The sequence below is a fragment of the Mustelus asterias genome, chromosome 2 (assembly GCF_964213995.1).
Source record: "Mustelus asterias chromosome 2, sMusAst1.hap1.1, whole genome shotgun sequence".
NCBI classification, from domain to species: domain Eukaryota; kingdom Metazoa; phylum Chordata; class Chondrichthyes; order Carcharhiniformes; family Triakidae; genus Mustelus; species Mustelus asterias.
The window spans coordinates 25,647,132-25,664,875 of NC_135802.1; the positions used below are offsets into that span (position 1 = coordinate 25,647,132).

General features: G+C 45.6%; 1 protein-coding gene across 5 annotated transcripts in view; it reads right to left on the reverse strand.

Moving 5' to 3' along the window:
* Positions 1 to 17,744, reverse strand: part of LOC144506461 (extended synaptotagmin-2-like) — a 227,166-nt gene that overhangs the window by 9,026 nt on the left and 200,396 nt on the right. For all 5 annotated transcript variants that reach the window (XM_078232654.1, XM_078232636.1, XM_078232628.1 and 2 more), the window contains 6 exons: positions 17,557 to 17,706; positions 13,721 to 14,109; positions 10,992 to 11,090; positions 7,483 to 7,614; positions 3,639 to 3,744; positions 630 to 676 (listed from right to left, as the gene is read on the reverse strand). In XM_078232654.1, coding sequence (XP_078088780.1) covers positions 630 to 676; positions 3,639 to 3,744; positions 7,483 to 7,614; positions 10,992 to 11,090; positions 13,721 to 14,109; positions 17,557 to 17,706 — 923 coding nt within the window. The remainder of the gene's footprint in view (positions 1 to 629; positions 677 to 3,638; positions 3,745 to 7,482; positions 7,615 to 10,991; positions 11,091 to 13,720; positions 14,110 to 17,556; positions 17,707 to 17,744) is intronic.

Genomic DNA, 17,744 nt, shown 5'->3' on the forward strand with positions numbered 1-17,744 from the left:
GGACCTACCTCGCACTAAACTGATCTTTCTCTACACCCTAGCTATGACTGTAACACTACATTCTGCACTCTCTCCTTCCCTTCTCTATGAACGGTATGCTTTGTCTGTATAGTGCGCAAAAGTACAATACTTTTCACTGTATACTAATACATGTGACAATAATAAATAAATCAAATCAAAAATCAGGATGGAAAAGAAGGCAAATCTCCCAAGTGCCTCTGATGATGTCACCACGTAATCATGTAAACCAGTGCATCTCTGTGTCGTGTGTCACAATACATAACGCCACCCAGTATGGTTCATTTCACTAATGGTAAACATGACTCCAGCCGCACAGACCTCATGAGGCAGAATTTCCTCTAACAACCCATCCACCTCACACTCCCTTTCTTTTAAAATCCTCTGTAAAACCTAGCTCCTGCCAAACGTTTGGTCATCCCACCTAATATCACCCCCTCGAGCTCAGCATCGATTCTGTAAAGTGTCTTGGAGATCATTATCAATGTAAAGGAGACAAGTTGTTCAGAAGCTGAAAGTATCATGTGCCGTTACAAATGAGCTGCATTGCTAAATGAGGTAATGTTCAAGCTTTATTGTTTGATTTTTGGAGCCAATATCTTGGTACTTACCACTGTGTAGAGCCTTTCGTCACCTCCTCAGTCATTTCTATTAGAAGCTACAATGAAAGAACATTAAAGATATAGAAGGTTACATCACATACTACAGACCTGAACTGTTAGCCCAACTTTCTCTTTCAAAGGTTGACTGATCTGTCGTACATTTTGACCACTTCCCTTTCAGCTAAAAGATAACTAATTAAGTCTTTTTGAAAATTAATATGATGCAACATAAGCACTGATCCTTTAATAAGTTTCATATCTCAAACACTTTGCTTCCCCCTTCTCCCGCTTGTAATTATTTTGCCATGTGCTGGGTACATTACCGACCAGACAATATTCCACTTTCCTTCACCTCAAACTGTGAGATACAGCAACTGAATAGTACAGGCCATTTAAAAACTAGCTCTCTACTTAATCTCAGGTTATAAATCCTAATGTAGCAGTTGGGATACAATCCAGTTTGTCATGTGTAGAATGTACTGTGCTGTGTTAAACCATTTGGTATTGGCTGGAGTTTGTGTTCCACTCTCTGTAGTTTATCTCATCCTGTCAACATAACATTCTATTCCTTGGTCCCTCGTGTGCTTATCCAGCTACCCCACAATGCCTCAATGCTATTTATTTCCATTACTCCTGGTGGTAGCGTGTTCCACATTTGCACAATTCTGTGGATAAAGGAGTTTCGGCCGAATTGATCAGATTTCTTTTGTGACGATACTTATGCTCTCCGGTTTTAGACTCCGTTATCCCTCCTGCATTTTGTTGCAAAGCCAGTTCTGTCAGTTTTTCATTTTTATAGTCTTTAATCAGCATTCATCATAGAATCGTAGAACCCCTACAGTACAGGAGGAGGCCATTCGGCCCATCGAGTCTATACTGACCACAATCCCACCCAGGCCCTATTCCCACACAAATCCCCTGCTAATCCCCCTGACACTAGGGTCAATTTAGCACGGCCAATCAACCTAACCTGCACATCTTTGGGAGGATGTTGGAGCACCCGGAGGAAACCCATGCAAACATGGGGAGATTGTGCAAACTCCACACAGACAGTGGCTAAGGCCGGAATTGAACCTGGGTCCCTGGTGCTAACCACTGTGCTCATCTTCCTGTTATTCCTGCCTTGATGTCGCTCTACCATCACCATCCTTTGAGTCCTGAATCCATCCATTTCTTTAATTTGTGATGCTGTTCTCGGGTCGTGTCACTCCCATCAAGTTCAACACACGTGAGCACTAAAATAAGTGCAAATCCTGATTAAGCAGCAAGCCATATCTCTCATCGGAGTAACTATGATACTAGGAGGTCAAAGCCACAATCCCAGATGCAGCAGACGTGTGCCTAAGACATTGTACTGGCCTCGATCTTCAGTTCCACTGTTACTGACTCCACTCTGCTCTGTGGTAAATGCCCGAGGTTGAACCAGACTATTTGCTGGAATATTTGAAATCATATTTGGTTTTTGATCCAACACCGAGATCACCTATTTCCATCTCCGTAACATTGCCCACACCCGGCAGTGCCTCAACTCACATGCTACCTTCATCCGTGTATTTGTTACTTCTGGACTTGACCATTACAGTCGCCTCCTAGCTTTCCCTCTCCGTAAGCTTCTGTTCTTCAAAAAACCTGTGGCCCTGTATCTTAACTTTTGTCCAGACCCATCCACACGACCATCCTTTATTTGCTGGCCTACCATGGCTCCAGTCTGACAAAGCCTCAATGTTAACATTTTCATGGCCTCACCACTGCCTATCCAGCCACACAACTTCTCCAGCCAACAACCTTCCCAGACCTCTGCATTGCTCCACATCTTCTCTTGCATAGCTCCCATTTTAATTGCTCCATCATTGGCAGCAGTGCTGTAAGCTGTCCAAGTCCTGAACTCTGGAATACACTCCGAGGTGGAAGTGTGAGTTGTGAGGAGAATGCAAAGACACTTTACAGGAATTTGGAGAGGCTTAAGCAAGTGAAAGATGTGATACAATGTGGAGAAACATGAGGTTATCCACTTTAGCAGGAAAAACTGTGGCTTTCTTAATGGCAAGAGATCAGCAGTGCAAAGGGACTTAGGTGTCCTTGTGCATGAGTCACTGAAAGTTAACGTGTAGGTACAGCAAGCAAATAAGGAGGAAAATGGTATGTTGACTATTATTACTCCTATACTCAAATCCTCTTGTAAGATGTCTTACTGTAATCAGATAGAGTCTCGGTGAGACTGCACCTGGAATATTGTATACAGTTTTGGTCTCTTTACCCAAAGAAATATAAAGTTGCCATACAGTGAGTGCAATAAAAGTTCAGTAAATTAATTCCTGGGGTGGAGGGATTGTCCTAGGAAAGATTTAATGGACTGTGCCTTTATTCTTTGGAGTTTAGAAGATTGAGTGGTGATCCCATTCAAACATGCAGGGCTCAACAGGGTAGATTCAGGAAGGAGGTTTCCCTTGGCTGGGAGGGTCTAGGACCAGGGGAGATGTCAGAATAAGGGACAGGCCATTTAGCGCTGAGATGAGGAGGGATTCACTCTGAGCATGGTGAATCTTTCAGAGGGATGTGGGGGCTCAGTCATTGTGTGTGTTCAAGACTGAGATCGATAGATTTCTACATGTTAAAAAATTCAAGGGATACGAGGGCAGCGCTAGAAAATTATGTCAAAGGAGAAGATGAGCCATGACCTCAGTGAATGGCGGAGCATCTCCATGGGCTGAACGGCCCACCCCTACATTCACTTCTCATGTTCTTGCGTTCTCCCTAATTCTCTATCTCCCTCCTCCTGTAAGACACTCCTCAAAACCTACCCGTTTGATCAACCTTTTGGTCCTCTCCCCAATATTTCCTCATGTGGCTCTGTGTCATCTTTTGTTTGATGACACATATGTGAAGCATCTTGGAACATTTTACTATGTCAGTGATGTGATATAAATACAGGGTGTTGACAAATATCAACAACAGGAGTGATGCTATCCTTCAGCTGCTTTTTATCTGAAATTAGATAAGAGTGAGTGTGATACTTGCCTTTCCCAGAAGCCCTTTATCCCTTGATAAAAATCCACCACTGTTCTTTACAGCCACATCCAGAGTTCTTTTCTGTACCTCTGCTTGTGACACAATGAACTCAAACCTATGGAAGAAACAATAGGTTAGGAAGCTGCATCTCCATGAAATCATGTCCGTAACTAATACAGACTATTGCTAAACATCACAGGGGCGATTCTCCCAGCTAAAGCAGAGCAGCAGTCCGGGACAATCAAATGGAGGGCGTGTAGCGGGCTTCCCGCAAGTCTCCAGCCACCGGATTTCCGGTGCTGTCAGCTCTGTGCCAGAGATCGGCGCGGAGCTGTATAATGTATTTAAATGCTGATTTAAATATAATTAGCAGGCCTGGGACTGAAGTCTCCGGGCCCACTAGAGTCTTGCAGACACAACACCCCCCCCCCCCCCGGGTGTTTCACTCCAGCAGGGTTTACAACAGCTCCCCACTAATGGCCATCAAAGCCCCCCAGAAGGTCAGAGGCAATGGGGAGGTGTCCCTGGACATTGCCAGCTTGGCAGTGCCAGCCAGGCCCCTGGCACTGCCCAAGAGGCAAAGCCCAAGGGGGCACCTTGGCACTGCCCACTGGGCATTGCCAAGGGGTTGGGGCCAGAGCGAAGTGGGGGGAGAGATCGGTGAGGGGTCCCACTGGGCGGCCACTGGCGGTGACGGAGAGAAGGCTGCGGGGAAAGGGAGGGGGGGAGGGGTCGTGGCTAACCTAGACATGTGGGGGAGGCCAGCGATTGGGGGGGTTGGGGTGGGGGGGCGCATGGGCAACGATGCGGGATTGCTCTGCTGGCCAGTGCTTGGGAGGCCGCAGTGTGGGGCTACTGTGCATGTGCCAATCTCGGCGCTGACAGATCAGCGCATGCGCAGTGGCCCGCTCAGCGCTATGCTGCTGGCCTCTCCAGCGGGAATAGGCCCCGCCCACTGATTTTTAATGAGATTCACGCTAGTGCGCTCTGTGGTGCACAGAGTGTGAGAGATTCATTTTGAAAATCCCGCTGAAAAAACAGCGGGGATTACTCCAGTTTGTATGCAAATGCAACACGAGAATCCCAACCCCACATAATGGTCAAGGGATCAACTATGGCATGCCACTCTCGCACAAATTTTAAATATTAACTTCATCCTCAGAGACTAGGATGAATGTAGCATGTGTCACACTAGAGAGACGTTAATAACTAGAGGAATCTTCAATAGCCTATGTTATATTCACACACATATTAACACTTTGTGGCATGGTCCTGGTCTGCAGAGATTCATCATTTGGTGCTCTCACCTGCCTCCCAGTAGTTGGTTGAAGACAAGTGGGGCTGGGTTTTCAAAATGCAGTGGGATCTGGATTCAGAGTGGGTAGAATCTGAAAACCGCAGTCACTTTGGGATCTCAGGGAGGGTTTGACATTTTCAAAGGGTAGGCGGGGAGGGCAGGGATGAAAACGGAAAACCTGACTGTCACCAGTTAAGTTCAGTAAATCCTACACATTTCAGTAAATCCTACGCATACGTGCACAGCTGTCAGGATTGCTGTGAGGCCCATTAAAGTTTTTCTGTCTTTGGTTTTTTTTTTAGACCTGTTTTTTCAGAACCTATTTGCATTGTTGAGAGTGCTGGACCTTCATTTTCCCTTTATGGCCCTTTAAATCTTCGCCAATGCTGCTGGCCCTCTGAGGGGCTGACTACTCTCTACAATGAGGCAGCTGCATGCCCCCAAGATGGCTGCCACCTCACCACTGGCACCCGGCAGGCAGCTCCCATCTCCCATTGGGGCCTGGCCCCTTTAATTGTGCACTGAACCACCTCATAATCAAGTAGGGCATTTACATTATTAAAAATGGTCTGCAAGAACAATGCTGTCAAGTTGTGGGATTGGAACCTGGAATCAAGAAACCGGCCCATGGTATCCAAGACCTGACAACAGGATCTCTGCCTGGCGTCCTTCCGGTCTTAAAAGGCTGGATGGAAGGTAGAATTCCTGGGTAAAGGAGAAAGAGAATTAATTCTATCCCTTTTTTCTCCTCAAGACCTTGACTTATCCTTCAGTATAGCTCTCAGGTCTCTGCAGCGCTTCAGCACCTTACCCCTCGTGACCATCCAAACTACAAATCCAAGTGGGAGAGGCATCATTACTCAGCTTGATCCTGTCCTCACCCAACATTCAGGACAAGTACCCAACAGTAGGAACACTGGGTGATTTTCCTTTTCACTATTCCAGGAAAAAAAGAGCCAATTGTTGGATTAGCTAGATCAAATGCGAGATCAGGATAGAACAGGAGTGAAACCAGCATCCTTCCTCATTTGTGTGGTTCAGTCCTTTCGCACGGCACACTTACGGAGTTGGAAAAAATAAAGCAGCTCAATATACCAAATACATATTTCTCAGAAAATAAAAAAATGCTCCGGTGAAATACCCATTCCTATTGTATGAGTGGCCATGCTCCAGACAAATGTTTATACCCGATTACTGAGGAAAACCTTTGAAACTTCAACATTTATGAGTTGAAAATAAGCCTAAAATATGGAATGCTGAGTGTTGGAGGTTGACACAACTCTTAATGTTTCCTCAGTTACAGCTTAATTATCCTACATTTTACAAAGAAACTGGAATAAGTCTTTGGAGGCAGAAGTCCCTTCACCAAAATCCCTTTATTTACAAACTCTGACAGCAGTACACAGAGTGCTAGCAGTCAGCAGTCTACCTCCGGGGGTGTCAGAGGAACTGGCACTCCCAGTTAAGTACAAGGCAAAGACTCTCTGACTGGCCCATCAATTGGATCCTTAATCAGGGATATCTTTTGTGTTGAACCAAATAAACAAAATCAAACTAACTTAGGGACAATTCAAAAAGGGCAGTTCCCTAAAAGGAGGGGAACCGCCCGAAACAAAAGACAAAGCGGAAAGGAAACTTAAAACATCAAACTGAAATGTGATTAAAGGGGTCAATAATACACCCCAGTCCCGGAGGTGCCCAGCGGGCACGGAAGGCATCAACTGTGCCCTCGGACACCGCATGCTTCCTCTCCAGGGACACCCGGCCGCGAGCATAGCCGCGGTAGAGGGGCAGACAGGTTGGACGACACCTCGATCGCCCGCTGCCTGGACCTGTAGATCTTTAATCAGGTAGTTCATATTCCAATAGGCCAACCTCAATGGTCTAATTGAAGTCATTGTAGAAACGACGCTGCCACTATCAAAAACCATCATCTATGCTGCTGCATATAAATGCACCTCTTGTGGGAGAGCTCAATGTTTGGATTCTCAGACAGTTAATGGTCTCCAGCAGCAAACAGCATTCCAATCATCTCTAATACATAAAATGCACGTTTAATTACTTCCTTGTAATGGTTACTTTTTTATTGCCCATCCCTAACTGCCCTCCATTTCAGAGCATTTGAGAGTCAACCACACTGCTGTGGGTCTGGAGTCACACGTAGGCCAGACCGGGGTAAGGACTGCAGATTTCCTTCCCTAACGGACATTAGTGAACCGGATGCTTTTTTTAAAAAAAAACGACATTCGACAATAGTTTCATGGTCATCATTTCATGGACTTTTACTTCCAGAATTCAATTCAAATTTCACCATCTGCCGTGGTGGGATTTGAACCCGGGTCCCCAGATCTTGTCCTGGGTTTCTGGATAACTAGTCCAGTGATAATGCCACAATGCTGCCACCTCCCCTAATAGTGACTGCCGTAGAGCAAATTTCACTGAGAGCAGTGAATCTTCAGTTTAATGGATTAATAATACCACCATTTTCAGGCAATAACACAATAAATGGTCTTAAACTGGAATAATTTGAACAATTGGAAAGGTTTCTCTACCCACGTTTCATCATAGACTGGATTTAGCTGCCTCTTCAGCACAGACGTTTTTCTCCTCCCCGATCTCCTTTTGTCCGGCAGTAAATACAAGCGAACGTACGGATCGGAGCCATCTTCAGAAAAAGCTATTAAATTACTGCAGGAGAAAAATAAATGTAACCAATAGCATCAGTGCAAACTTTCAAATACACCATTCAGTAATGTAGAAAAACAACCATCACCATCTCCAGCTTCACACTCCACAAGAACACAGAAGAGAAGATGGGGGAATGGCACAATTATGAATTACTGGTACAGACGTGATGGACCAAATGACCACTTTGTCGTGTAACAATTCTCCAGTTCTGCGATCTCTTGGAATGAGAAGTGATGTAAACACAGGTTACATTATTGTACACAGTCCACTCAAACTTTAAATTACTTATAATTTTTCTCATTAAATCATAGAATCCCGACAGTGCAGCAGGAGGCTATTCGGCCCATCGAGACTGCACCGACCACAATCCTTACCCAGGCCCTATTCCCGCAACCCCACATATTTACCCTGCTAATCCCCCCGACACTAGGGTCAATTTATCGTGGCCAATCAACCTCACCAGCACGTCTTTCGGACTGTGGGAGGAAACTAGAGCACCCGGAGCAAACCCACGCAGACACGGGGAGAATGTGCAAACTCCACACAGACGGCGACCCGAGGCCGGAATTGAACCCGGGTCCCTGGCGCTGTGAGGCAGCAGTGCTAACCACTATGTCACCCCTTTATTTGCCAGTTTATACAAGTCTTCGTATTTTCTATCTTCTTCACTCCACTGTGCATTCTCTCATCCTGTTCCAGCACACTATCTCCTAGTGTCACACTCGACATAAATCAAGCAAATCAATGGGGGTGAATTTTCGGCCTTGCCGCGCCTGGTGCAGATCATGCCGATCCTGGAAAATTGCATCCGTGCCTCAAAACAGCTTTTGCGCCTGGCATCAAATGTCCCGGTCCCTTTATAGAATCATACAGTGCAGAGGAGGCCCTGTGGCCCATCGAGTCCGCACCGACACATTAGAAACACCTGAACTCCCACCTAATCCTATCTGCCAGCACTTGGCCCATTGCCCTGAATGTTATGATGTGCCAATGATATCATGTATTATGATACTCATCCAGGTACATTTTGAAGGATGTGAGGCATCCTGCCTCTCCCACATTCCCAGACAGCGCATTCTAGACCGTCACCACCCTTTAGATAAATACATTTTCCTTGCATTCCCCCCTAAACCTCCTTCCCCTCACCTTAAACCGATGTCCCCTCGTGACTGACCCTTCAACTAAGGGGAATAGCTGCTCCTTATCCACTCTGTCCTTGTCCCTCATAATCTTGTTCACCTCGATCAGGTCACCCTTCAGTCTTTTCTGCTCCAATGAAAATAATCCAAGCCTATCCAACCTCTCATCCGCAAACTTACCAGTTTTACCCCCCACATAGTCATCAATGTCATTTATATGAATGACGAATAATAGGGGCACCACACAGATCCCTGTGGTGTGCCACTGGCTTCCAGTCACTAAAGCAGCCTTTTGTCATCACCCTCTGTCTCCTACAACTGAGCCAATTTTGAAATCACTATCAAATTACCCTGTATCTCATGTGAATTTACCTTCTTTACAAGTCTCCCATGTGGGACCTTTTAAAGTTGAAGTTTATTTATGAGTCAGAAGTAAGGCTTACCTTAGCACTGCAATGAAGTTACTGTGAAATTCCCCTCGTCGCCACACTCCGGCGCCTGTTCGGAACAATGCACCCAAGTAGCACGTCTTGTCAAAGGCTTTGCTGAAATCCATATAAACTACATCGACTGCACTACCCTCGTTTATGCACCTGGTCACCTCCTCAAAAATTTCAATCTAATTTGTTAAGCATGACCTCCCTCTGACGAAGCCATGCTGACCAGAATGGTGCAAACCTGATCAGGCCCATAAAGGGCGCGAGGCTGATTAGCATATTTAAAGTAGTATTTAAATAGGCTTAGCCTGCGGGAAGCCAGATTCTCCCAGTTCTCGGGATTTTCCAACCCTTGGCCACTAGCGGAGACCAGGCACGATGGCCACGCCGGGGACGTGGGGGCCATTGAAACCCCTGGGTGGTCGCGGACATGGCTGGGCACTGCCAGTGTGCCAGGGCAGTGCCAAAGGGATGGAGGGTGAGTGGGGGGCCATGACGGGGAGGGGGAGGGGGGGTGAAAGTGGGGTATGTCGGGGGTCCTGAAGGGGGGACCCACTGGGAGGGCTCCAATGCCCCGATGGTGGTGATCCCTATCAGGGAGGGTGGGGTGGGGAAAAATGGTGCAGGTGGGGAGGGGGGGAGGGGTGTGTGCCCCAATGTCCGTGGGGAGAGGGAGGAGGTCTTCCAGTACACTGTGAGATTGGGGTGGCCTTTGTAAATGGCACTCGATTGCTTTGCAGCCAGGCTCACTGGGGTGTTTAGATCCTGCTCCTCCCGGAACTGGCACACCACTCACCACACTCCCAAAAAATGACCAAGTGTGGGACGAGTGGGGTCCGGTCCGCACCAGACAGACTGGCGTGGATCACTCCAATTTTCTCGTCATTATGACACTTAGGCTGGAATTTTACCGCCACGCCTGCCCTGGAATTGGGGTGGGCGAGGCTCGCAGAACGGCATTCTCCGTTGGCCTCAGGCGGGATCTTACAAGCCTCAGGCAGGCGAGGCTGTGAAATTCCGGTCTTAGTCATTTTTTGGGAACGTTCTGCCCATTATCACTAAACTCCTCAAATCCTTTAGCACAAAATAAGAAAACCTGACGTGAATAAACAATTTCAGGTAAAGTTGCTCCTTCTAGTCCCTACATTACCAACTTCAACTTAGTGGACTCACCAACATTAAGGACATTTAAATGGTCACTGGATAAACATATGGATGATATTGGAATAGTGTAGATTAGAGGGGCTTTAGATTAGTTTCACTGGTCGGCGCAACATCGAGAGCCGTAGGGCCTGTACTGCGCTGTAATGTTCTATGTTCTATGTTCAACCTCTGTCCACCTAGCATATCCCGACATTCCCTAACTTCCATAAAGAAACGCGATTAGGCTATTCCACCCCTCCAGCTTGGTCCAGCAAGAAACAGGACAGGAATCAGTTGCTGTTGGCCTCCTTCAATGAATATCTATGATTAAAGCAAAATACCGCAGGTGCTGGAGATATGAAATGAAGACAGAACGTGTTGAAAAAAAAACTCAGCAGGTCTGGAATAGAGAGAAAAACAGAATTAACGTTTCACGTCCAATATGATTTTTCTTCGGAACGGCACATGTGCTTCCAGACCTGTTGAGTTGCTCCAGCACGTTGTGTTTTCAAACTTGATTCAAGAATGTGAATGGGTCTCATTCCAATTCCGCACACAAAATTACAAACCAATATTTTTTGGAAACTGGCTACCATCCCTTACTTTACAAACGCCATTATGTACACGTGCTGGCATGTGTGTCTGTTGTTTTACTTACCGGCAGGCGTGTACAACCACAATGAGCTTGTTTCTTTGGGAACTGTGCCGAATCGTTAGCTGAATCTGACCCAATGGCGACTGGCCAAAAGTTGTTCCACTGCAACACGTAGAAAGCACAAAGATTCACTGATAAAGATCTCATTCTGATGAAACAGTACTGAATCACACCATTCAATGCAAACAAGAGGCCAAGTGGCCAACAGGCTGCAAAGCACCGTTCTGATTTCCAACTTAGTTTTACAACAGACAAAAATCAAGGTTCGCTGGACAATTAAACTGTTTTCGGCTGTCAGCGAAGGTGCTGCATATGGATTATGTGCCGAGAAAAGCAACCTCTATTCTGCTCCAATACCATACAAAGAAAGGCAGTTCTCTACTATTGGAGAGAGATATTTTCACTTGCTCTTACATAAGCAGTTGTAAGACCTTCAGGTAAGATTGATAATTAATGCTATTTATTACTGAATTGCTGGCAATTTTTGCCCACTGTGACTCAGGATGTAATCTAGCTAAATTCAGTTTACATAGATAAAGGCAAAATACTGCGGATGCTACATTCTGAAAGATAAACAGAAAATGCTGGAGAAATTCACAGGTCTCCACAGATGCTGTCAGACCTGCTGAGCTTATTTAGCATTTTCCATTCCTGTCTCAGCTTACATAGAACCAGTAGGGCAGCTTGATTAATTCAGATTGGATTCAAACACAGTTATCAAGGATGAGAGAAGTTTTGAATCAAATGTACTGAATGTTCAGAAGCAAAGGCCGGAATTCTCGGCTGTTTGCTAGTGGCGGATTCTCTGGTCCCGCTGGCAGTGCACTCCCTCTACAGGTTTCCCAGTGGCATGGGGTGGCTGCCCACCAACACCTCTACTTTCTTAGAAGACTAAGGAAATTTGGCATGTCCGCTACGACTCTCAGCAACTTTCACAGATGCACCATAGAAAGCATTCTTTCTGGTTGTATCACAGCTTGGTATGGCTCCTGCTCTGCCCAAGACCGCAAGAAACTACAAAGGGTCATGAACGAAGCCCAGTACTGTTTCTACGATGGGACTATTTTATCTTTTTGAAAATATATACAATTTGCTTCAGAATAAACCCAATTTGCATCTACACTAGTCACTTCATTGCAGTTTGGTCACATCAGGCCACCAAAGATATGCCGGCAATTCCTAACAAAGTTTCAAATTCAGAGTTAAAAGGACGGGACACAAGTTAAAAGTGAGGGGTGAGGGTGGTGAGGGTCTGGAATGCAGTGCCTGGGAGGGTGGTGGAAGCGGGATGCCTCACATCCTTTAAAAAGTACCTGGATGAGTACTTGGCACGCCATAACATTCAGAGCTATGGGCCAAATGCTGGCAAGTGGGATTAGGTGGGCAGGTCAGGGCATTTCATGCGTCCGTGCAGACTCGATGGGCCGAACGGCCTCTTCTGCACTGTAGGATTCTGTGATTAGGCTGCATCAGTGGAAAAAGAAACACTTGATCACTCTTCACAGAATCACACAATTGTTACAGTTGCAGGAGACCATTTGGCCATCCTGCCTGCACCCTTCTGACCACTTGAAGCATTAAATTGGTTTCTCTCCGCAGGTGCTGCCTGAGCTGCTGAGCATTTTCTGTTTTTATTTCAGATTTCCTGCTTCTGCGCTATCTTGCTACTGAATCCAAACTTCCTCTGTGCTCTGCATGTGTTGTTAAACTTCTTACTCTGCATGTGACACAATCAGTTCAAGATATGAAGCTCTGAGGAGTGTCCCTTCGCATTCATAAAGCAGAACTGTTGCAACACAGGGTTAACAATGCAAGACAATATTCACAGCCTTGTGGGTCCAAAAGCCACAACCTTCTCATAGCCTGTGGCCGGGTCCACTGCAGAAACAACTTACTGTAGCCAATAAATTTGCAACTGCAATCATTCAACTCCATCCCCACCTATCAGCTTAATCTACCTTTTAAGAATCAACAGCTTCTGTTTATATAGCACAATTAAATTAATAAAATGGCCCAGGGCGTTTCACAAGAGCATTATAAAACAAAACTCTCACCTAGCTACACAAGGAGATATCAGGTGACCAAAAGCCTGGGCAAAGAGGTCGGTTTTTAATGAGTGTTTTAAAGGGGGAGAGAGGCACAGCGGTGCCAGGAGGGAACAGAGATTAGGGCCGAGGCAACTGAACATGCAAACAGCAGTGGTGGAGTAATTAAAATTGGGGGTGCGCAAGAGGTGAGAATTAGAGGGGCGCAGATATCTCAGAGAGCTATAGGGTTTGTGGGGCTGAAGGAGATTATAGAGATAGGAAGGGATTTGAAAACATGGATGAGAATTTTATAATCAAGATGTTGCTTGACCAGTGTAGGTCAGCTAGCACAGGAATGATAGTGGAAACGGGACATGGTGCAAGTTAAGATATGGGCAGCAGAGTTTTGGATAACCTCAAATTTATGAGGGTAGAATGTAGGAGATCAACAAGACTAAGTTTCAATTGTCCAGTTTAGAGGTAAAAAGGACATGTATGAGGGTTTCAGCAAGATTTAAAATGATCTTGTTGGCTCTTTAAAAGAGAAATAGGAAATACTTTGAGACTTTTTTTTACAGCAAACAGAATGAAATTATTTCATATTCCCATTTAATTATTGGAAGAACTCTCTCCACTACTGCCCCCATCCCCGCACCCGACTTCCAACCCCTCCACAACCCCCCACAGCAAAAGTCAGGGCTGTACTTTTGCAGCTGTCGTAGCCTCTGGTGTAACTCCTGCGTGGCAAAGGGTAGCGATACATCAGAGGCAATACTTGGCGTTGGTTCTTTAGCAGAAAGATGTGATGGAGAGCCTGTTTGGCTGGAGGAGGAGTTAGCTGATGGAGCTTGCTGGAGATTGGAGGGGCTCTGTGGGTTCTGGGAAGCAGTGCTTGTCTCCACCTTGTCTGTCTTCTCAGGCTTATTGGTGCCGTCAGCAGTGGGAGCAGCAGGGGTGGATTTATTCAACTCTGTGGGGGGGCCCTGTTGCATTTTGGACACTGGTTTCCGACCATCCTTGCTGTGAGATGACGGCTTCTTTAACTGAGCTGAAGAACGATCTGAGGGTTTGTCTAGTTTTTCAATAGCAAGGATCTATGAAGAGAAGCAGAATATAAGAATCACTTCACAACTTATAGAAAGTTATCCAACAACTATATGGAGGAGGCAGCAAAGCAGTATTCCAAAATAATGCATCAAATGAGCTTTTGCAAGATAATTATAGGTGAAGAAAGCCATTCGGCACATCTTATTTCATTGTTACTGCTATCCAACCACATGTTAGCCCTCTATAATCTTGCATAAAAGATTGCTGGCCAATCTGGGAGCGGTGGCCACTGTTGTAACTACAAGCAGTCCCCAGATTCTAAGCCCCAGAGTCCAGGACCAGCTAAGCAGAGGATGTCTCAGAATGAGGAGGGAATGAGAGGTCCTGGGGGTTTCTTGGGTGGGGGGGGAGAGTTGTGTGTTGTGCGTGTTTTGACGGGGAGGCCAGGGCAGGAGAGAGCACTTGGGAGTATTGAGCACCAAATGCATAAAGGGAGGCATTGAGGGAGGCATTGCTCTCCCCTGTCAGCCTCCCCCCTCCCCCCCTGTAAAATTGAGAGCAGGTCGGAGGCAGTGGAAGGACAGCAGGAAGGTCACCAGGTAACTTACCAGACGCCCCCATCTATTAAACTGCCAGCAGGGGACGGTTAAGTTCTACCCGATGTTTTCATTCCTGCTGATTTACACAGCCAATACTTGTTGGAAAAATTGGCCTAAGTGGATTTTTGTGTCAATTGCCACCAATCCACCAAATACTATTTGTTAGCCACCAAAATGCCACAGATTGGCCTTAGCATTATCATTAACACTGAGATTAACCTTTTCATTGGAACTATCAAAGAGATAAATGACAACATGCTCTTAAACCCTTTTAGGTACTGAGTACAGTACTATACACAGTGACATAAGAGAACACATGATTCACACCTAGCAGTCAGTGTGGTGTTGGACAGAGCCATGTGTAGAAACAAGCATGGAGACAGCTCCTAGTCTGTTTACTATAACATATAGTTTCTGGTTAATAAATACTTAGGGGGCAACCTTACCGAAAAGATGCTAAGTCTCAAACAAGTGTGAAAACGGGAGAAAATCACACTGTTTTTTTGGGCATCAAAAGAAAGCCAAACTTCGGTTCCGCCAGCAAGGGGAGTGGGCGGGGCCTAGCTTACCCGAAAGCTGGCTGATACCAACAGCGGGTGCCATTGCGCTTGCGCAGATCTCTGTGCCCTGTGAACACAGAAATCTGTCACGGCCTCCCCCAGCTATAGCCGGCTTTCGTGGTCCATCACCCCCACCGCCGGGTTCCACGGCCGATCGCCACTCTTCCCCCCCCCCCCCCGCCACTCCCACCTAGACTGATCGCCATTGCAGCGGCTCCAACCCTCTCCCCCCACCCCACCAATTGCTGATGCAGAGCGGCAGCAGTCCCCCCCCCCACCACCACCAAATGCTACTGGGGATGCTGTTTAGGGTGGAAGGGGGTAAGGGGTCCAATGCCAGCAATGGCTGTTTGGGAGGGGGTACGATGGGGTCTGATGCCGGCGATGGTTGGTTTTCAATCAGACTTGACACTTTTATAATGTGTCAATGGCATCTCTGGGAATACACCACCCAATTAAAAGAAAAAAAGATTTTGTTTTTCCTTGAAAAAGGAAAAAGTTGCCATAGTTTGATATCCCAAGATATTCCTTTTCCAGATATCTGCAGCTCAGAGACGTTATCCTTAATAAGACATCTCTGCATTTTGATGGAAAAAATCTTTACATCTACGGAAACTAAGCAATCGATGAGCAAATACTATGACACTTTATGTTCTAGATCCTGTGTGAATATACTAGAGACTCTGCGGCCCTGGAAAAAAGACTTGGTGGGGAATATTGATAAGGAGACTTGGGGCAATATATGGGAAAATGCCAATAGAGTCTCAATCTGCAATAAAACGAAGGAGAATCAGCTTAAAATATTACACCTGCATATTACACCAAGCTTAAGACACAGGATTGACCCTATCATATCCTCGCTGTGCCAAAAGTACAAAGTAGTCAGGGGAGACTACACACTTGTTTGGTCATGTGTCAAAATTAAATCCTACTGGTCTGGCATATATAAAGAGCCCGAGAAGATACTTGATACCATCTTAGAATCTGAACCTTTGTTGCTTTGGGGCTCCCAGATAGAAAGACATTTGATGCTAATGGAAAAAGCCTGTATAATATCCAACATTTGCAACATGGAAAGATACCATCTGCTCCTGGGTTAGCAATAAATCTCCTTAAATTCAGAATTGGCATAAAACTATCATGGAATCCATCCCAATGAAATTCCTAACCTGTGTACTCCAATTCAAATTGGATGCATTCTGAAAAGTGTGCGGTCCCCATCTCACGTATATAGGTTCTGTAATGTCTGACTTGCTCCTACTCGGCTTTCCATTAGCTATTTGGCACTGCCTTTCATATCCTGTACATGAGGATGTGCACCATTTTACCATGTTTCCATGGCTTTATCCGCTCACTTGTCCTTTCAATTTTCTTTGTATAAATGGAAGCGCCAGGTATAATGAACAAGCTGAACCTTGGTGTCCCTTTGTTTTTCTCTATATTCAGATATGAAGAAATGATCATGCTGTACTGTACCCTGGTATGTTGCATTATTGGTAACATGGAAAAACTCAAATAAAAATATATTTTTTAAAAAATCATATTCTAGAGGAAACCTTTATCAAGTTGGAATAGTCAAACCTGCTATTAAAATGTCATAGCATTGTCAATGAATTATTTTGTTTAAGGAATTAACACAATAGGAATACTCTGATGTCAGCAAAGTTTTGTAGTTGAGTATGAGATTTGTACCCTCATTACAGGGGGGATGTGGAAATGATTGAAAAGGGTGCAGAGAAGATTTACAAGGATGTTGCCTGGATTGGTTGGCATGACTTATGAGGATAGGTTGAGGGAGCTCGGTCTTTTCTCCTTGGAGAGACGAAGGATGAGAGCTGACCTGATAGAGGTGTACAAGATGTTGAGAGGTATAGATCGGGTGGATTCTTGGAGGCTTTTTCCCAGGGCTGAAATGGCTGCTACGAGAGGACACAGGTTTAAGGTGCTGGGGAGTAGGTACAGAGGAGATGTCGGGGTAAGTTTTTCACTCAGAGGGTGGTGGGTGAGTGGAATCGGCTGCCGTCAGTGGTGGTGGAGGCGGATTCGATAGGGTCTTTTAAGAGACTTCTGGATGAGTACATGGGACTTAACAGGATTGAGGGTTATAGGTAGGCCTATATATAAGCCTAGGTAGGTAGGGACATGACCGGCGCAATTTGTGGGCCGAAGGGCCTGTTTGTGTGGTATTTTTTCTATGTTCTATGAGATGATTGGTTTCTGAAAGCAATTTCACTTTTGCAGAAGTTGGTCACTATCTTAATCCAACAGCCTTAACTGGAGAAAACTGAACATAGCTTTTTGCTTAAGAAGATACAATGGCACTGTTCCCACGTACTCTAAGCATCATCTTCAATTTGAGAGTGCTGCTGGGACCCGAATTGTTTAATTGGCATCGTTGGTCCATAGTTAGGTTTTCAGCTTCTAGCAACTGTTTAAGAGGTAGGTTAAATGAACCTAGTGTGCACTGGTGATGGTCATCCTTAACCTGAAAAAAACAAACAACACAAACAGTGAATTTCAAAA